The sequence below is a fragment of the Acanthopagrus latus genome, chromosome 14, assembly GCF_904848185.1.
Source record: "Acanthopagrus latus isolate v.2019 chromosome 14, fAcaLat1.1, whole genome shotgun sequence".
Lineage (NCBI taxonomy): Eukaryota > Metazoa > Chordata > Actinopteri > Spariformes > Sparidae > Acanthopagrus > Acanthopagrus latus.
The window spans coordinates 18,452,454-18,473,011 of record NC_051052.1 but is presented as its reverse complement, the minus strand read 5'-3'; the positions used below and the strand labels follow the sequence as shown (position 1 = coordinate 18,473,011).

Sequence of the window (20,558 nt, the reverse complement as noted above, 5' to 3'; positions counted from 1 at the left end):
AGAAAATAAACAATGGAAATCTACCAACTCACTGTCTGGGAGAGAGTTTAATTAAAAAAACATGATCAGATACTTCACGACAGCAGCACTTAAACAGTTCAAGGTGAGGCCGTGAGAGCAAATCGCTATCACATGTTCTGTTTTAGGAAGGCGCTGAGGTTTACGGTAACTAGAAGACAAACAGAGATAGAATGGAAAAAAGTTTTAAAAAACAGGACTGACTTGTGTTTTCATCACAGCTTCTTGGCTCTCCTGAAGTTAAGCATGTTTGTAATAATGTTTCCAGCCATTATCAAAGAGAGGTCATGTCAAGGTCCACATGCATTAGCAGACGGGTTTAATGTGACGCAAGACATGTTTGTGATGGAAATACCAACTTTTGGTTTGAGATTTAAAGTAAACGAACATCAGCTTTAGAGACTTTTTGTCTGTTTGGTTTCAAAACAAAAAAGTATAACATAACATCCTTTGTGCCTGTTGACTCTCTACTCAAAGATAAAAGAAATATCCAAACAAAGAATATTAGATGATGAAAATAATCTTAAATTGCAGCCCTAAAAAGTACTTTTACAGTACGGCAGGAAACTGTGCAGCCTGACAGGCGAAACCCAGGGCAGGAAATCAAACCACTTTCTGCAGCACATGAACTAGTTGAGACTGTGTGTTTATTTACTTCAAAAAACAGAAGTTCTTTCTGCCAAAAATCAAAGAAGCCATCCAGGATTTGTTCCTAAACTTCCATGGTGAACTTTAAAACAATTTTGTGTGATTAAAACTCTCAGAAAATCTGTGATGTTTTAGAAATTACACAACCCGTCTGCAGCCAGTGTCATCAGTTTGCACAGCTGGTGGCATCAGCTCGTGTTCACACACTCTGAGTAACAGAAACAACAAAATCAAAGTTTCTTAGTCTTCCTCTTCTCAGAAAGGACTACGAAGCACACAACTGTGGAGGCAAATGTAAAGGAAACAGGGCTGACGACGCCTCCACAGAGTTTAATACACTTCTCTAACGTGTCAGCTTCACACCACATCTTCACACAAGGCCAAACTACCATTACTACACTGGCAGCGGCTGCGGTCGCTGCTTCCTTTCTGGGTCAGAAGGCAGCAGGAAAGGGAATCAAACCCTCGCAGAGCTTTCTCAGCAGAAAACACACACGCTCGAAAACAAGAGCTTCATTATAGACTGGCATAAAACTGGCCTAAAGCTACATTCCTCCAGAGCCTTGTGATTTTTTAGTCTTCTTAGAAAGAGACCCCGCGACTTAACGGAGGTAAGAGGAGAAACGTTTGGTTCAAGAGTGAGCCGACAGAACAATCCAGTGGAATGACACCTCCATAAAACCTTAAGACTGAATACAAACAAACAAATCAAGGAGACAGAATGTAGCTAAACGACAGAAGCAGAAACCACAGTCCAAAACTCAAATATACTCCAGTACTGTGAAAATTAGACTAATCTTTTGTCACCAGACTAATCGATTAATGAACTTACAGTGCAGGGCGATATATGGATATTATATCAACACAGCTATCAGACACTTAAATGAAATGTATTTTTGAGACATTTCAGTTCATTGTTAAATTAAGTTTAAGATTTCTGGATAAATCATCTTTGCCTTATTCAAGCATTGCAGGCAAGTAGGAAAGGTACTTATGTGTGGTCCTGTGCAGATTGTAGGTTAGATAAATTTTCATTTTGCCAACAGAAAAGTGTAAGAATAAAGGAAAAAGACATTATTAGTATTGATAGCTTTACAGATATTCAAGTCCTAACATTTATCCTGTCACAGGGTATTTTAAGACTCTGCAGACATCCTGATAGAGATCTTTTGTTTTATTTTAACTTTTGAACTTTAAGGTGGATTTCCCCCACCTGAGAGCAGTGACAGCTGGTACTGGCCACCATGAATACGCTGGAGACTAAAAGAAAAAAAAAGTCCCCTCTACATGTTATGGACTAATATTGCTGTGTAACTTAACATAAATCTTAATTACTCTATAATCTAACAGCATACTGCTCCAGTCAAAGCATGGAGAATTATGGTATTAAAATCTGCAGCTTAACAGCTGAATGTCAACAACCAAATAAGACAACCAACACTTCCTGTGACTGCTGAGTACAATACCACTTATATAACAGATTAACTTTATTATTACTTTATTATTAAATAACCTACCTGCCTGGCTAGCAGCAGCTACGCAAATACCTTTATCTTCACACAAACAGCTTGTTAGCATTGGGAGTTATTTTGACAGAGCTAAACGCTACCTGGCCGAGCATATGCTATAATTAAGTGGACAAATAACCCGAAAACACACATCATGTGTTACCACTATAAATACTTCTATTAAAGTATAAAATGACGACTGTAAACGGTGACACTAAAGCTACCTTTACTGTTAGCTAACCTGAGATTTACCCGTTACAAGGCCAACTCTAAAGCAGGTTGACATGCTAACGAAGCTAAGCTAACCATCCAGACAGCTCCTGGACTGCAACAGAAGAATCACTACATTTACAAAACCCAGCAAACACGTTAGAAAGCCGGCGTTTCTGCTGTGAAACCGCCCGAGTTATCTGCCACACTTGCCTTACAGCCTCCGTGTTGACTCCGGTGGAAACATAACTTTCAGAGAGCCGAGCAGCAGGGTCGAGTATGAATTAAAGGGAATAAGCCCGGTAGCTTCAGTTCAAGCTGTTAAAGGCGAGGTCGATTACTGTTTGGGCCGACCGACCGCGAGAAGCCACACTGACGGGCACGCAGCTCGCCGAACTCCATTCAAAAATGAAGCAATTTAAGAGTCGATGCTAAAAGGCAGAAGCACCGTGTAGACTACCTGTCACTGACTGATTTAGTCATTTATTCGGGGGTACTAAGCTAGATAATGTTACAGCACCAAGAGGAACTATTTAAAACAACATTTGGCGCCAGTTAGGTTGTTTGTATTATTTTTTTACAATTCAACCGAAATGGCTTACAAAGTCATTTAAAGTGTCAGTATATCTTAATAAGGAAGTTTGGTGGTTCGTGTAAGCCAAAACTAGTCATCGTAACCAGCCGTCCTCTCTGACAAGCGCAGTAAGGAAGATTCTCAAGATTACTTTAAATCGCCAATATTTTGAATGAGGTTTGGCGAAAGAACTTCTGAATGAATGGAGTTTGGTTTGAGGATCTCACCGTTTCATGGGTGTTTAAGGTTACCAAAAGCTGTTTTCTAGTATTTAAAAAACAAAAACAAAAAGATCAAATTTGAGTTAACGCAAAAGAGTACCTTAAACCGTCCCTTTTCTGAACGAAGTTTGGTTTGAGGATCGCACAGTTTCATGAGTGTTTAAGGTTAGAACCAGCTGTTTTCTAGGAATTTAAATTTGGCATGATGACATACATTAAAAGAGAAAAGACCAAACTGGAGTTGGTTCTAGTGATTGTGTTCTGTCGCACAGAAGTACCTTAAATCATCACAATAATTAATGGAGTTTGGTGTAAAAGATCCCTCAGACCATAAACCACATTATATTATGGAACCAAGTTTTATAAGAATGAAAAAAAATAACCTGACTTACACTGAAAGAGAAAGGGACTGGTTATAATCATTACATTATGTTGCCGTTAATGTAGAGTAATATATTACTCACCTGCCCTTCTGTCCCAGGCCTGTCTGTGCTGCAGCAGCGGTTCAGTCACATCTGCTTGTCAACCTCTCCTGAAGCACCATGTGGTCAACTTTATTTCTAGTTGCAAGTTAATAAATCATATATATCTCATTCCTCAGCCAGCTAAATAAAGTGACATGTCCTTGATCTGCGGAAAAACCTCAGATCTGAGAGCCAGTGGGCTAAATACGTAATCTCCCCCTTCATGCTACCATCACATGAGGAGAATGTGACGGGGCCAACGCTTAATCCCAGAAGCAGAAAACTCCAGTCACAGTTTTAAACAGCTGGTGAATGTTAGAGTTAGCAGCCATGAAGTCCCTCCTCATCATACCCTGAAGTTCACAAAAGGTTATCTCACTAAAACTTGTTTAGTGATGCCAGAACATTACACACAGTTTAACCCTGAGATGAGATGACTGATCAAAAAGAAACCATCACACATCAGCTGCATGCAGACAAAACAAATCCTTTATTAAATACAAAGGGGTAGATCAGAACATTTTAATATCCATACACAACGACTTTGTGGAGATCACAATCCTGGCATTCTCTTCTCCTGCTGAAGTGATAAAATGTGTTGTCTCGACGCTGGAGCTTCTTCACAAACCCGGTCTCTGGCCATTTCTCAATCTGGAAAAGAGACAGGGACGATATTTATACTTTATCATAAGATAGTCATTTTGTTGTACTAACTGTCTACCAGTACAGTATGTATTAGTATGTACTGTTTAAAGAACAACATGTGAAGTTCACTGTGGGATCCTATTCTGCTATGACTGTTTACAGTAAGATCAAAGCTACTAATTCCACTATAACAGCTGAGACTGTCTTCTCTGTCTCTCAGTCAAAACATTGAAAATAAAAGACTAGTTTGATGTTATCGTCATTGTTAAATAACCAACACTGCCTGTGAAAATCTACCTGACAGAACTCCTGCAGAGGGGATCACAGGTAACGCAATATATCAATTATTTATTTCCTTTATATTCAGTTACAGTCGCTGACCTGCTTCCTTACTCTTTGACCTACTCTGACTTAAATTACAGATTTCTATGCTTTTCGAAACGGTAGAAACATTTAGGATGATGTCAGTATACAACTCAGTAAAATAATCTCCCATACTGATGGAAGGCCTTTTATGTACCACTTAGAAATAAGCATTCCCTTGATAATTTCTCTGAATCAGTGACACAACTAGTTACACATTCAGATCAGAATATTTACCATGACTCCGTGTTTAAATTGTAAGTACTCCAATTCGTCTCTGTAGCCCGCCTGCTGGAATCTAAACAGGTTTTCCACTTCTGCCGTCCATTCTTTGGCTCTTTTCATGGACTTAGGCTTGGAGTTGTTATCAGTAGTAGAGGGCATGGTGGATGTGCTGAAATATGTCACAGAAATGCACAGATTAACAGGCTTCAGACAACAGACAAGATAACATGAAAATGCCTTAAAATGATTCAAAATACAATATAATGAGGTTCAAAAGAAGCAGTAATGGTTTGTGTTCTTTAGAAGGAGATTCAAGAATCCAGGTCAATTATCATTTTACAAACAGAGCTCTAAAATGACATTGACTTCACTAGGAAAGATTAATATTTTAACTCCATTCCTGATTTTCTTCTGGCATACAATTCATTCATCAAACAGCACATTCTTAAAAATAAATTGACAGTGTTGATTGGATAGAATGTGTGTATTTTCGGAAGAGTCACAGGCTTCCCTGTCATAAAAAGTGGCATTTCACAAAATAAGCACCGCTTGGTGTATTGTAATGTATGCCGAACTCAAGAAGTTATACTGACAGTTGTAGAAAATAAAAGTAAGAAAACTCTTTGTGTTACCATATTCACATTTAAGAATTGAAACTTTAAAATACAACATTGGCGAATTAAGATTCGTTTTTGTGGACTAGAAATAAGAAAACATTTTACACAGCTCACAGGCTCATGTGCGCTTATCCCCCATTAACTTGTGAAAAATACATGACATATTTTACTTACGTTAGCTAGTTTTAAAACTTATCCTGATATATTTCCAGTCGTTGATAAACGAGCGATGGCAGCTTGTCGTTGGTTGCCTGGTTACGGTGAACTTTCTTCTTCTGTGTTGGGAATGATCATCAACTCAGCATCCACGAGATGGCGCCAAAGGACATGACAGGACAAATGGCTCGGAGGAAGCGGGGAAACAATAGCGAAGCTATGATTTATTGTTTTTCACGCATAAGTCTAAAACAAAACGAGTTTAAGAAAAGGGGCTTAATAACGAGAATAACGCAGAAGTTCAAACAGACGCTGGGTAGCGCTAACACCTACTGAACGCACCGGAACGACCGTAAAAAGAAGCGAAGAAGAAGACCAACTGAAATTGGTGGGCGGGACAAAAACAAACACCGGCAGTGATACTAACAAAACATGGTCTTTTCAGTGGAAACGACGTTTAATTAAACTTTAGACGATAGCTTCAAAAGCTTCCATGTAAAGATGAGTTCATTTGCAGGTCGAATGAAGGAATATCCTACAATTTCTCTGGACCGGTTCGACAGGGAGAACCTACATGCCCGGGCATATTTCCTCTCCCACTGCCACAAAGGTGAGCCTGGTTGTTAGCTAGCATCTCCAGCCTCACACCATATTAAGTTGAATTACTTACAGTTACCACTTAAACAGCCTTGTAATCACAGATTCATGCACGTTTACGTCTGTCATTGCTTTCAACAGATCACATGAAAGGACTGAAAGGACCAATACTGAAGAGAAAACTGCAGTTCAGGTGACAGTTTGTGTTTTTGAGCATTAATATTAAGAGGGAACAGGAATTTAACTTCATGACACAGACTGCTGATGTGTGTAACCTCACCGATACTGAAGGAGGAAGTCAGTGTTTGTGCTAGAAAATAACACAAGTCATTCAAGAGGCAAAGCAGAAATAAGAGTGTTGACCTGTTTTATTCATTCAAATCCCAAAGATAATCCATTTTAATGTAAAGTCTGTATGTTGCAGTGCCTTTCTATCCCACTGGTATATAATCATGTATCTTTATCTGTACATTAAAATAGATGTATTACTTGTCAAACAGTGTATTGTATTGTTAAAATCCTTAGCAAAAAGCCCAACAGATGACTTTATGTTTGAAGAGGCTCCGTAGGTCAAGATGTAAAGGCAGTAATATTCATATATAACTTATACATAACATAACTTCATCTCTGTGTGAGTGTCTCTGTTGGTCTAATTCTATGTTCTCTTTCTGCTTCAGTCGTACAGTCAGGCTCTACTGCTCCTTTGTGACAAAAGAACTTCTTCTGAGCAATCCTAGGTACTCTTTCTGGGAGGAATACATTGTAAGTCCCATTTGTTATTGTTAATTTCATTGTGTATTATGGCTGCATTGCGAATATTTTGAAAGACTGCGATATGTTTGACGATTGGTGGGAATTATCAGTTTTGCATCACAATTTTCATTTTCCCTGAAAAAACTGATAGTATTCAGATTTCTTTCCCTCCTGATTAATGATTTGTTTTAGGTTCCATTAGAGCTGGAGAGTCCAACACAGATTTCTCTGGTTGATGAAACATCTGGAGAGGTAAAAACTGAAGATTTCCTGTCCATTCAGATGTCACTTGCGCAATGTTAAGTATCCTTCATGTTCTCTGGGATTTGTTTGACAGAAAGAAGATCTTGTGGTCACGTTGCTTCCTGCAGGCCATTGTCCTGGCTCTGTCATGCAAGTCAAACTATTTTTATAGCATCACAGCAGCTCCATATGTTGCACAAGTATACATACATTTAACATGCCATTAGAATCACAGAAGACCGTATCATTAGAAATGTAATTGAGAGTTTTTAACATGAAGCTTTAAATTCCTTGTGTAGGTTCCTGTTTGAAGGTTCTCAGGGAAACGTGCTGTACACAGGAGACTTCAGGTTGGCCGGTGGAGACGCCTCGAGAATTGAACATCTGCACTCTGGAAGCAGGTTGGTCCTGACGTACATCTTCACTGTTTTCTGTCTCAAACAAGCTTCTCAAAGGTTCTGGAGAACCAGACAGTGAATTTGGAGGAATTTTTACATATATTTGTGTCACAATTTCACCGAGAAAAAGATCAAATTTAAAGTTTACACAAAACAAAGGGGAAATCCATGAATCAGTTCTTTCATGTGGTGATGTGCTCTGTCCCATTTGTTCCCTTCATCAGTTTGTGATACTCATATTTTTTCCCGTTTTCAGAGTGAAGGATATTCAGAGCATTTATCTGGACTCGACTTTCTATGATCCACGGTTCTACCAAATTCCTACTCGGGTACGTTTTGGAATGACGATGGGATTTAGTGGAACTGCAGCAATATTTGAGCCTTTAGTGGTAACAGAAATAAATATTTTTGGATAGAAAATCATATCTTACGTATTTTTTTTCTCTGTGTGTGTACAGGAGGTCTGTCTGAGTGGTATCTTGGAGCTCATTGGAAACTGGATCAGTCAGAGTCCATATCATGTTGTGTGGCTCAACTGTAAAGCTGCGTATGGATATGAATACCTGTTCACTAACCTGGGAGAGGAGTTCAACACACAGGTAACACAAACACACATTTCTGTCTTTTCATGCAGCACCTGCCAAAGCTCAATTAAACATTTACTTAATTTGTTGTTTGATTCTGCTCTTAGATCCACGTGAGGAGTCTGTCTATGTTCAGGAAGATGCCAGAGATCCTGAGCTACGTGACGACCGACCGCAGGACACAGATCCACGCCTGTCGACACCCCAAGGTCAAACTTTATGTCTCTCATGTCTTTTACAAGTATGTCAATGACTAAATCCATCATCAGTTTCAACATACACATAATGTCAGTTGGGCCTCTTCTGCTTCATAGCTTTGGACTCAAGTGTGATCATCCTTTGTAGGTTCATTCACTGATCTCTGATGTGTGTGTTTTTGTGTACAGGAGGAGGAGTTTTTCCAAGGCAGCAGGCTACCGTGTGGCTGTATGGCCTCTGACGGGACACCTCTTCGTATCATCAGCATCAAACCATCTACCATGTGGTTCGGAGAGAGAACGAGGAAAACCAACGTGATCATAAAGTAAGAGCAGAAGTCTCAGTGTTTGACTGTCGTCATGGTCTGATTACAGTTATGTTGCCTACACTAAAATGATAAATCATTGTAAATCACATTAAGTTTGGTTTGTGAGGTTTGAACGTGGATTTGTGTTTTTTTTCCAGAACAGGAGCCAGTTCCTTCAGAGCCTGCTTCAGTTTCCACTCCTCCTACTCAGAGGTACTTAAAATGTTTATTTAAATTATTAAACAAGTCATGTTGTTAGACATCCACAGTATATTGGCTTGTTATTAACACAAGTCTAATAGGAGGTTTATTTAGAATAAATTCAGCTTATTTTTCTCCTTATTTTTATACGTAACACTGTGTTGCTCTATAATTTCAGCTTCAAGACTTTCTCTCGTACCTCCGGCCAGTCAACATCTACCCCAGTGTTATCCCTATTGGTCGGACACTGACTGAGGTTACGCAGATGTGAGTCAAGTTTTATTTATTTTGATCAATTTAACCTGCAAAACTACACTTTTTAGCAACAGATTTTGAATTTTGCATCTACTTTTCTATAGTCAGTTTGTTCTTTTGGACACTGTGTGTTTGAACAGGTTGAAGCAGATGTGCAGGAAACCATCTGATCAGACGTTTGTATACAAACCTCTGGGAGTCCTTAAACGCACCACAGTGGAGCGACCTACATATGGTGAGACGAACACACTCGCACATTATCACAGCAGGTGTCACCATGTGGAGTATGACATATAAACGGTGTGCGTTATATAATCTGTTCTACTGACAGAAATTGGGTCTTTACTGAAAAAGGAAGAATGAATAAAGTTTATAAATCAGTTGAAATGTTGGCTTCAACACATTCAGCCAGCAGTTCAACAGCAGGTATCATGAAGTCATACTTTTAGAAGATAATGTGATTAAGCTAGCTTATTTGTGTAAAACCAAATTAGTCCACTGCCCCCTCATGTAAGCATGGCGAGGTTAGAGATGCTCCCTGATCTCCAAACAGAGCTGAAGAGTCTTCTACTGCTTCCCTGCTCCTGACCCCGGTGATGGAAAACCTTGTTTTCTACAGTAGGTTAACAGCCGACGTGTCTGACCGTCGTTTGTTTATTAAGCTACTGCACGTCAGTTAACGTAGCTGCAGAAGGTTTGGAGCTTTGGTCCGTTCTGGTGTTTCTTTCTCTCAGGCTCTTTATTCAGAGTTAACTAACTTAAACTAACTTTGCCTGCCATCCCGTGGATAACCTCATTATCCATACGTCTGTTTCTGATTTCCAAAGTGAGAATGTTTTGAAAGTTGATCTTTGAGATGTTTTTCAGCATGTTGTTGTGTGTGTGTGTGTGTGCTGAGTGTAACTGGTATTAAATGTTTTCATACAGTAAAACCTAATGATCCAAAAGTTCACAAGTCTGTGAAAATCAACTAGTAATTACAAATGTTACAAAAAGTATTTGTTTTATTTTCTAAATATCTTTTTAATATGAGAACATATGAGATTTGTAAACAAGGCACAAAGAACTGCGCTCCCTTTTCTGCACTTTCTAACAAGCTGGGTTGACTTTTAATATAATATGAACAAGACCGAGAATGTATTAATCATCAGTAATCAATGTCAGTTTTGTAAATAATCAAACTTTATCACTTTCCAAATGAAGTACTGACCGTCTCTTCTTCTCTGCTCAGACTCGGACAGCGATGACGGGCTGTTTGACAGACAGGACTTGGCACCAAAGAGAAAGAAGTTTGGACCGAACCAAGAAATAGAAAGAGGTGAATAAATGTTTTAGCTTCGTTTTTCTTTATTATTTTCTTGGCATTGTTATTTAGTAAAATCATAATTCATTTTTCGATGCATTGATCTCAGTGAATGCTGAGAATGATCAGAAAACAGCGCCTCCTGTGTCCGTGGATGAGTCTTTATCTGTGACGGTCACAGACTCGCAGCCTGCTGTAGGAAACTTTGTGGACTGCACTGAGTCTAATGATGAAGAGGAGGATGAGGAGGAAGAGGTGAAAGAGAGTGAGGGAGAGGGGGATGCAAAGCTGAAGGAGGAGGAGGTGAACGATGCAGTGAAGGGAAGTGAGAGGAGTAAAGGCGCCGAGAAAATGGAGGTTGAGGTAGAAGGTTCCTCTAATCCACCAAAGTGGGAGGATTTTTTCACCACGGAGACGCTGCCTGACAGCCAGAACAGCATCAACAGCGTCAACAGCCAATCACAATCCTGCTGTTCTGCTCCGAGCACCTCCCCCTCCAGAATGACCGATTCGCAGACCCCAGAACTGTTCAGCGAGGAGGAAGAAACCCCCAACAACGATGAGAACTTCAGTCTGACCCTGTCCGCCTCTCTGTCGAACCATTCCTCCCAGAACCTGGACTCGTATTTACCCGACACTTTGATTCTCCAACCAGAGCAGGCGGGGCGTGAACAAGGAGACTCGAGGACCAATAATGTGTCTCAGGAGAAGGAGAGCAAGGACCAAAATGTCCAATCAGAGCAGGAGGAGCTCTCTCAGGAGTCCCGGGTGTCGTCAGACTTTGATATTCCCTGCACACCAGATTCAAAAAGACCACGGGAGGATGAACTGTCGCAGTTGTACAGGAAGCTGGCGGCAGGAGAGGACGTGGTCATCAGAAAGTGTCTACAGTGAAATCAAAGGAGTTAATGCTCCCGCAGTGCAAATGAAGCTCAGTCGGCAGAATAAAAAGTTGACACTGTACGTTTGAATCGCCAACAAAAACCAGGTGATTTTAGGGACTGTTGGGACATTTTCCAGCCTAGTGAGCCATAAATGAAATGAAATATTTTTGTTGATAATTTCTGTTATATGAACTTAAACTTAAATCCTGTTACTTCACATACTGTGTTTTGCCACGATTGCTGGTTTATATGTGCGATGAACACAGAATGAGCTTCTATATGATGAAAACCTCAAATGCCTTCAAAGTGACAACGTTCCTCTTCAGCTTCAGTCGAACCTCCAAACCACACAAACCTCAGTGTGCACAGCAGCACACACACACACACACACACTCATTCCAATGCACTTTAAGCTCACCTGTGGCCTACATCTATCAGTACACCTGTGACCTTCACTGTTGACATTTCCTTTTTGTTGACAGTTTGTGGTTTCTTCTGATTAGTTTGACTTTATACTCATGAAAACCTCAAATATTCGACTTTATGACGAATGAGTAAACTGGAAGATATTCACCTGTAACACTTGCTTTGCTATGTATTCTTAAAGCCTGACGTATTCCAGATGTTTGATGCAAATAGAGGAATCAATACCAATATTATGGTGTCTGATGATCAGTTTGTATTAAATGTATATCTGATTTGCTAACATTAGCTGGCCGATTTATCAGTCAGGCTCTCAACATCTTTAGCTTTTGTTTGATTTAATTCTGAAAAACTATAAATGAATTCCTCACCTATGACCTGAATCTCCGTCTGTTCTTTCTGATACCCAAATGATCAGAAACCTTATTTAATCCTGCAGTTCTGTGTTACGTATTTGTTTTTTAAAAATAGCCCAAAATGACACAGAAGCATCTGTTGATGTGTGAAAACTGGTGAAACATAAAAACAGCACTTGGGAGGGAAAATATTTTACTTTCCTCAAGCAGTCTTTGACAATACAGAAATTTTAAAAACAAACAAACATGTACAGGCACTATAAATCCACCTGAGTGAGAAAAGTGTTGAATCGCCACGTATAGACAATAAGCAGATCATTTAACGACAATAAAACCTTTTGACTTACTGTTTTTTGTTGATGTGACCTTCTTCTCAGTGAAAGACAAACGACACATGTACACAATCCTGCATCAACATTAAGATTTTGTTCTCTCAGAAGTCATCAAACACTCCTAACTTCTGATTTCCACATTTTATGTAAATCTTTATCCGTGATTCTCCTCCACCCTGAATCACTTTTAAAGGCAAATGAGCGTAAACACGTCACTGTGAAGCCGGAGGAATCTAGTGTCATTATTTGAGCAGAAACGTCCTGTACTGCCTCATGAAAAGTGAATTTTTGCATCCAGTGTTTTTCTCACAATAACTTAAATGAAACATGTCGTGTGTCGAGCAGCAGGTGAGGATTGTCATGAGAAGGCAGGATTATAAAAAAGATGATGAAATGACGTTGAGATGTGGTGTGGATGTCAGTATCGTGACACTGTCCTCATGTTTTTTGGAGACTTTAGCCTTTAAGCATGTGCATGACAAGAAGCTGTGGCATCACGTGTACATGACAGCAGACTCTCCATCACGACTGTCTTTTCTTTGCCCCGGAGGAGGAGACGACTCCTTCACCTCGCAGCAGGAGCCACTTACTGTTTGTGTCCTGGAGGACCACGAGTCTGCAGGGTTGTTGTTTTTTTGTAATTACACACAAGCCAAACGAAGTCACCTGTTTCACACCTCAGCAAGGAGAGCGTCAGCACAGCTTCACCCTCGCGAACTGCCATTTTGTGCCGATCAGCTGACAGACGCTCACTGTAGCACCTGCTGCTGGCTCCTTATTAAGAGCCGACTGAAGTGTTCCCAGTGGATTCATCCGTGGCTTTCATTAAAACCTCCAGCTTCTTCTCGCCCTCATAGAAACTCCTTCATCCCTTATTCACAGGGCCGAGTCAGGGTCCACATCTGCTGCCATTACAGCATTAAAGTCTGAAACCAGTTGGTCGACACCTCTTCTTCTTCTTCTTCTTCTTCTTCTTCTTCTTCTTCTTCTTCTTCTTCTTCTTCTTCTTCTTCTTCTTCTTCTTCTTCTTCTTCTTCTTCTTCTTCTTCTTCCTCTTCTTCTTCTTCTTCTTCTTCTTCTTCTTCTTCTTCTTCTTCTTGCTCAATATCGTCCCTCCTGTCATATGAGTCAGCTGTAAATTCACAGAGACAGCGTTCGTTTATGATTAATTTTCAGGGATTAGATCATTAGATTAAAACTGAAACTCAAGCATATTAAAGTATGTATGACAAGTAGCTGATGAGAATAACTGCATGATGTCATAGACACAAAGGAACATACACAGGTGGTCAGGTAGATTATTGATTACAAATCCATCTTATAGTTACAGTTGCTGTAATGATGGAATTGATTTTTAACGTGTTTTTCAACTGAAAAGAGTAAAAATCTTAAAGTATCTGATATTAAATGTACTTAAGTATCAAAAGTAAGTAACTGATATACTGAGTTGACCGATAATCAGATCTGATATTCAGCATTTTTCTCATCATCATTTTTTTTTATCTGATTAATTAATTCAGTTAATTTAAACTACACTGATTTGGCTCTGATGCAACATGTAATCTGGAAAGTAACTAAAAGTTATCAAATAAATGCAGTGAGTGTAAAATAAATATTGCCTCCAGAAGTTGCAGAAAATGAAAATACTCAAGTAAAATACCTCAAAATTCTACCTAAATACAGCACGTGAGTAAATGTAATTAGTTACAATCCAGCGCTGTCATTGTAATTAAAATCGTTAATAAAATCACGATGATTTGATGATTACTAACAACCTTTCATACAATTAGAGACACTGCTCTGATTTTTTAAATGCTGACGTGACGCCACAGCTCTCATTAATGAACTGGAACTGGAGGTCGTCCACACACACACACACACACACACACACACACACACACACACACACACACACACAGAAACAAGCACAGACCTGGCTCTTCATTAAAAATTACAGTCCGTTCCCCCACAACGGCCTCCTGAGGGACAACGAGTTCCCATCAGTCTCTGTGGAGGACAGTGTCATTAATTAACACGCTGATTATTAAATTACCTGCACGTATTACACATATAGAAAATACATGTGCAGCATTTAATTTCACACACACACACGATACAAAAACAAAACACTGACTCGTTCAGTGATCGTCAGTGTTTTCTGTCTCCCATGCTCTCATCATGACCCGGGTGACTCAACAGGAAATTGAGGCTCTGTGTTTGTGTGTGTTTGTGTGTGTTTGTGTGTGCGTGTGCTATCAGAAATTGTATATGTAGTGGTATTCTGTCACGTAAGCATGCTGCCTCACACAAAACCCTGGAAATTTAAACGCAAGCACATTTATCGTCTAAAGAAACGATCTGACAGAAGCCTCTCAGAGCCACGTGGAAACGTTCCCTCTGCTCACTGGTTAGATGGATTTAAAAGAAAAACAAGATCCTGAAAGACTACGACGTTAGTTTTACTCTTTCCTACTTTCCTGTTGTGTTGATCTGTGAGGTTAAATTACTGTTTTTGTAAATGGAGTCTGGTGTTTTTGAGGAGAACATCTTCCTTAAAATCACCTACATGTGCAGCTTCTAATTAAGCAGTACAGCAGTTAGTATTTTGTCTTATTGAAGGATTTGTAAGTGTTGTTGTTGTTGTTGTGTTTGTGTGTGTGTCTTTGTGTGTGTTTGTGTGTCTTTGTGTGTGTTACCTCTCAGGGCTCCTATCTGTATTTGAGGAATGTTACTCAGGTCTGCAGGAAATCCCACATACACACCTCCATAGTTCCTATAAACACACACACACCAAGGATTTAATTTCAGCTGACACACACACACACACACACACGTTTATTCACATTTCTGTGTGTGTATATGTTTGTATCTATGTGGAAATGTAAACTGAATGACTTACTGCCATTTGTCGTCTTCTGGCACAGACTCCTCTGATCTGTCCACACACACACACACACACACACACACATTAAAAACTGTGTATTGAAGTCAGTCGCTCTACGTCAACAGAAAACTTCAGAGAAAGGTCAAACAACACTGACACGGTTCAACATCAGAATCTGTGTGTGTGTGTGTGTGTGTGTGTGTGTTAAGCGTAACTCACGCCTTGGATGACGACTCAGCACGTCCTGAGGTCACAAACACACAGAGGAATGAAATGAATCGTTGACAAATGTTAAATTAACTTTTCTCTTCACTGTCATCTACCTCTGAGTACAGAAACACAACAGGAACACTTTCAGAGTCTAGCTGGGCTTCTGTTGTTGTTTGTTCCTGTAGAAACATCAGTAACATGAGACATTTGCTGTTATGGCAGCCAGAATCTGATGAAAATATAATAAAACTTTTGTTTCTTTTCTATGGAAACCCACTTCTGCCAGTTCAAGAAAAACAAAGATGAAAATCACATCAAACATTCACGGTTGATTAAAATCATTAGATAAAAAGTCAAAATTATGACTTAAAAAGTCAGAATTGTAAAGCAAGAAGTCAGAATTATTTTTAAAAAACGTAATTATTATATATTACGTAAAAATATGAGATTAAATGATGAAATTATTTGATAGAAAGTCAAAATCATGAGATAGAATGTCATTTATGAGATGAAGTCACAATTATGAGAGTAAAAGTAAGAATTATTATTTTAAAAAATCAAAATCATGAATTTTTAGGTCTAAATATCAGATACAAAATCTAAATCATGAGATAAAAAAGACAAAATTATAATCAAATAATTGCAATTGTGATATATTTGGTCCAAATATGAGATTCAAAATAAAAAAATATTAGAATAAAAAAAAAAAGATTTTGAAATTCAAAAAACTGAAATCATGATAATAGAAAATGGAGTTTTATGAATAAATGTTGAATGTTCATCTCACAGTCTATCTGATAATATTCAGTGTGTAGGTTACTGTTAGACGTTGTTGTTTCCCATGGCGACGGGGATGTTGAAAACAGTAACACACGTGTGAAACAGGAGCCCGACAACAGGTTTGTACCTGCAGTCAACGTCCAGTGAGTCAGAGAACGATCAAAAAGAAACATCCTGTCAAACAACAAATAATCCTGGTGCAGAGTGAGAACGAGAGGAAAACTGAAACCGTGCACGTCAACCCGTCATATTTAAAGTTAAAACAGTCCTTTTTGTTTTAATTTAGGCGGCCAACCCTCTAATATATCATCCACTTTATGTGTTTACCTGCAATATATATGCTCAAAAACCTGACGGACTGAGCCTTTAACACATTTACTTGACAGGAAGTCATTCAAATAAGAGAGAGAAGACACTTTAAACCTGTTATATATTCTGCTGTTGTCGTCTACACGGAAGACGTCTCAGGTAAGCAACTATTTCACGCACATACATCCTCTCACGGTGTTCCTCACCTGCTGCGCTGCTGCTGCTGCTGCTGTTGTTATTGGCCGGTGAGGAATTTCCACATCCCATCTCACTTCTGACTCTATAAAAACCTCAGAGGAGGAAAAAAGAAGCAAAAACAAATGAGAGAAAGAAGAAGAAGAAGTGGAGTTTGAAATAAGGATGCATGAGAGCGTCTTTTCTGGCTGTATTTCCTTTTTTTCCCTCCTCCTACCACCTCTAACCACCTCTCAGCGAGGAGGAAGGATTAAAATGACGCCAAGAAATGAAATGAGAGGAGGAGGAGGGAGGAAACTGCAAGAAGGAGAAGCAAAGTGTGTTCACCCCTGCTGTTGAGGGAGCAGAGCCTCATTACAGTGCGCGTGTGTGTGTGTGTGTGTGTGTGTGTGTGTGTGTGTGTGTGTGTGTGTTTTAATGCGTGTATCTCGTGCTCAGCAGATCAAAGTCGTCCAGAATCGATTTAATTGGTGCTTTTCCGCCTAAATCCAGCAGAAGAGCACTTGAGTTCACATGACGGAGGAGTTAGAGGGGCTGAGGAAATGTTTTTGGAGGGTTTTCAGTTTTTATAAATTTTATAATTTATAATTTTTTTTGTTTTTTTGATTTTTTTTTTCAGTTACGTGTGTCAGGTGTTTACAAAATGGCATCCTTGAAGCTGGACTGTAAAAATGTTGCCGTACTTTACAAAAGACAGCAGAGAGGCTGTAACACGAAAGAATTACAAGAAATTAATTAGTGCTCAACAAAAAGCTAACATCCGCCAGTAAAAAACAAAACAAAAAAAGTAATAAGTAAAAGTTTAAAAGGTAAAATGTCAGATTAACACTAAAAATATCGGACAAAAAAGTCATAATATTGAGATAAAAAGACATAATTATGAGATGAAAAGTCAAAAGTTAGAGTAAAAACATAAAATGTCAAATAAATGCTGAAATTTTGGGATCAAAGGTTAAAATTATGAGTTCTAAAGTAAAAATCTGAGATGAAAGTTCTTAATTATGAGAATTATGAAAATTTAAATTATGAGAGGAAATGTGAAGCATGAGACAAAAAGTCAAATGAAGTAAAAAACAAATGAAACACTGGTGAACCTCAAAAAAGGCAGGAAAAAGGACAAAGGGAGGAAGTGAAAAGCAAAACGTGACACAGCTGGAGGGAATTTCAAAATAAAACAGGAAATAATCAAAAACAACGACACAGTCAAAGTTTTCATTAGAGTGAGAATCCCAGTGGACACATCTCAGAGAGAGCAGCTTCAGTTGTGTCGCCAGGCAACTTCACAGATTAAAAAATGACATATGATCATATTATTGATCCACAGATCGGCTCTGAGTGGTTTCACAATAAAACACAGCAGAACAGATGCTGTAAATCTCCACATGTTGGCAGATGTTTGCATCAACACTATTTACGAACACGTTTCACCCTGAACTCCTTCTTCCTTATCAAAACAATCATAGTTGGTGGGATTGACGCCAACATCCATCAATCACGAGCTGTAGGAAGCGGGAAACACATCATTATCGAGCTCTGGGTAAAAATAAATCACGCCTCCGGTAAAGTGATTGTTCCTCTCACAACTTTCAACACATCGTTAAACGACCAACAATGTAGATTTCTGTTTTGTGCGTTTGTCTGGTCTGAACGTTGTTGGAAACACGTGTGATAATGTTGCCACTCCAGTCTTTTATTTAGACATGTTAATGCAGAAATGTCGCATCCGTTAAGTGGATTTAAAGAAGCCTGTAATCAGCAGATCGTCGCCTGTGATTGGTCGATAATAACAGAGTTTCAGTGTGTTTCAGCATCGGAGCAGGAAGGACGACGCTCCGTCTCTCTATTATGTCTCAGATGTACTTTCTTATTTTTCACTGTCCTTCCTCTCTGATCCCTTTGTGCTGAAACATGAAATGAGTCATGCCCACACACACACACACACACACACACACACACACACACACACACACACACACACACACACACACACACACACACGCTTTCACACACTCAATCAGGTGCCCTCTATTTCTAAATTTAGCTCAGTTACGGGGTAAAAAAAGTGACTTTCACAATATAATTGTTTGTTCCCGACGCTTCCTGCAGAAAGTGAAAATGACTTCTGCCTCACGCTGAGAGTTCTGTTCAACGTGCCGAGTCTCCTGTGAACGGAGTTTGAAACGAGAGCCTACCTCCGCTGTTTGTAACGGAAACCCCGAGGGACAAGTGAGAAACAGGATATTGATGAACTCTCCAAACTAAATATCTCTGTGTAAACTGTGGAGGCACAACTTCGGTCTAGCGAGCTTTAAAACAAAGCAGATGCAGAAGTTATCCACAAGTCAGAAAACACAGTAAACGTTTCTAATACTTTATTTTTATTGTAGTTATTATTCTCTTGCACATGTGTCTGTCCTGAAGCAGCTTGTGATAAAATGTGCAACATATCCTTCTTTCAAGCTAATGAGACACTTACAGAGGCTGAAAAAATGGAAATAGGCGTGAATATATGATGTCAGAGACATTACACAGGAAGCAGAGCTCAGCTTGTAAAGTAGATTCTTATAAAATAGGATGTCAGGAATAAGCTGTAGTTCCTCATGAACAACACAGAGAGGCAGTGTTGTCATGTATTTATGTTTTTATCTGTCTGACACAGAGAGGAAGAGCACAGGAATATTAGATTTATGGATAATTGTTCAATATCCAGAGTTGCCAAAAGCAAACATAACATCCTGCAGCAGCACAACATTTAATCTGTCCTGCAAAAGTCAGTCAGATGTTTAGGAAGTGTGTCAGCATGACAAAGGACCTTTCACATGCAGGGTTTGTCATCAAATAACCCTTAAGTCTTAATGGTTTTTATATTACTTTTGGTGATATTTGCTGTTATAGAGACTTTACTTGATGACGACTTCATGTCCATGACTTTCCCACAAAATGTCAAGCGAATTTTAAGTTAACTTTTGAAGGTGAATAAGGCGACGTAAAGTGCAGTTTTGTCGAGGATGATGGATCCGGTGTCGGCTACGTGGCCACGTTACATGTGGATGTGGAAGTAAACAGAGGCTAGATGTAAACAAAATGGGAGACAAAATGGAGAAACACCACACGCCAGTTCCAATTAAATGTCTAATGTGATGTTCTTCAAAATGTTTTATGGAAACACAACGATTGTCACCGTCATTTACTAGAGGATACAATCCGTAGTTTCTCTGGAAAACATGTTTCCTTTAATCCTTTAATTTGTGTTTATAATAATGGTTGTTGGTGATGTTTTGACCCACACAGATGTTTGATTTTACTGCTTTCATGGGATCTTGGCCCTCATTGGCTCCCATGTAACTGGAACCATATATATATATATATATATATATATATATATATATATATATATATATATATATATATATATATATATATATATATATATAGATAGATAGATAGATAGATAGATAGATAGATATCATTCATTAGCGTCATTTATTGGAGTGGCATTATCTATACTCCATACTGTTGGTATATTGTAGAGTGGCACCATCCACATTTTATACAGCTGTCATTTCGTGGCGTGGCACTATCCACACTTCATACTGTTGGCATTTCTTGGCATTTCTTAGAGTGGCACTGTCCATCCTCCATACAGGCGCCCTTACAATACATCTCCCTCTGCCTGTTCACTGCAGAGGGAGATGTA

The 20,558-nt window shown here is 39.1% G+C and overlaps 2 protein-coding genes and 2 long non-coding RNA genes across 8 annotated transcripts in view; 1 reads left to right on the top strand and 3 right to left on the bottom strand.

Annotated features, from left to right (window-relative positions):
- Positions 1-20,558, bottom strand: part of LOC119032215 — a 1,052,400-nt gene that overhangs the window by 359,039 nt on the left and 672,803 nt on the right. The gene's annotated exons all lie outside the window — the stretch shown is intronic.
- Positions 4,111-5,807, bottom strand: meig1 (meiosis/spermiogenesis associated 1). Its single transcript, XM_037121147.1, has 3 exons — positions 5,668-5,807; positions 4,889-5,045; positions 4,111-4,294 (listed from the first exon to the last, which is right to left on the bottom strand). The coding sequence occupies exons 2-3, from the start codon at positions 5,033-5,035 to the stop codon at positions 4,166-4,168; spliced, it is 276 nt and encodes a 91-aa protein (XP_036977042.1). The 5' UTR covers positions 5,036-5,045; positions 5,668-5,807; the 3' UTR covers positions 4,111-4,165.
- dclre1c (DNA cross-link repair 1C, PSO2 homolog (S. cerevisiae)) lies at positions 5,896-12,172 on the top strand. 2 transcript variants are annotated; one of them, XM_037121091.1, is made up of 16 exons: positions 5,896-6,037; positions 6,167-6,259; positions 6,388-6,439; positions 6,924-7,008; positions 7,192-7,251; positions 7,337-7,392; positions 7,542-7,643; positions 7,897-7,969; positions 8,099-8,239; positions 8,332-8,433; positions 8,611-8,747; positions 8,888-8,942; positions 9,109-9,197; positions 9,326-9,420; positions 10,417-10,503; positions 10,598-12,172. In XM_037121091.1, exons 2-16 carry the CDS (start codon positions 6,172-6,174, stop codon positions 11,380-11,382), a joined length of 2,007 nt encoding a protein of 668 aa, XP_036976986.1. In that variant the 5' UTR covers positions 5,896-6,037; positions 6,167-6,171; the 3' UTR covers positions 11,383-12,172. The 2 variants fall into 2 exon arrangements, with proteins under 2 accessions (XP_036976986.1, XP_036976985.1); XM_037121090.1 differs by lacking the exon at positions 5,896-6,037 and having other exon boundaries at positions 6,044-6,259.
- On the bottom strand, positions 11,651-17,265 carry LOC119032217. The gene is made up of 6 exons (XR_005078802.1): positions 16,873-17,265; positions 15,587-15,611; positions 15,383-15,418; positions 15,180-15,256; positions 14,417-14,490; positions 11,651-13,615 (listed from the first exon to the last, which is right to left on the bottom strand). It is a non-coding gene; the product is annotated as an uncharacterized LOC119032217 (long non-coding RNA).

Coding starts and splice junctions, on each gene's coding strand:
- meig1 (XM_037121147.1), bottom strand. CDS start 5,035: ATGCCCTCTACTACTGATAACAACTCCAAGCCTAAGTCCATGAAAAGA. Junction 4,295..4,888: donor AATTTAAACACGGAGTCATG/GTAAATATTCTG, acceptor TCTCTTTTCCAG/ATTGAGAAATGGCCAGAGAC.
- dclre1c (XM_037121090.1), top strand. CDS start 6,151: ATGAGTTCATTTGCAGGTCGAATGAAGGAATATCCTACAATTTCTCTG. Junction 6,260..6,387: donor CCTCTCCCACTGCCACAAAG/GTGAGCCTGGTT, acceptor TGCTTTCAACAG/ATCACATGAAAGGACTGAAA. Junction 8,434..8,610: donor ACGCCTGTCGACACCCCAAG/GTCAAACTTTAT, acceptor TTTTGTGTACAG/GAGGAGGAGTTTTTCCAAGG.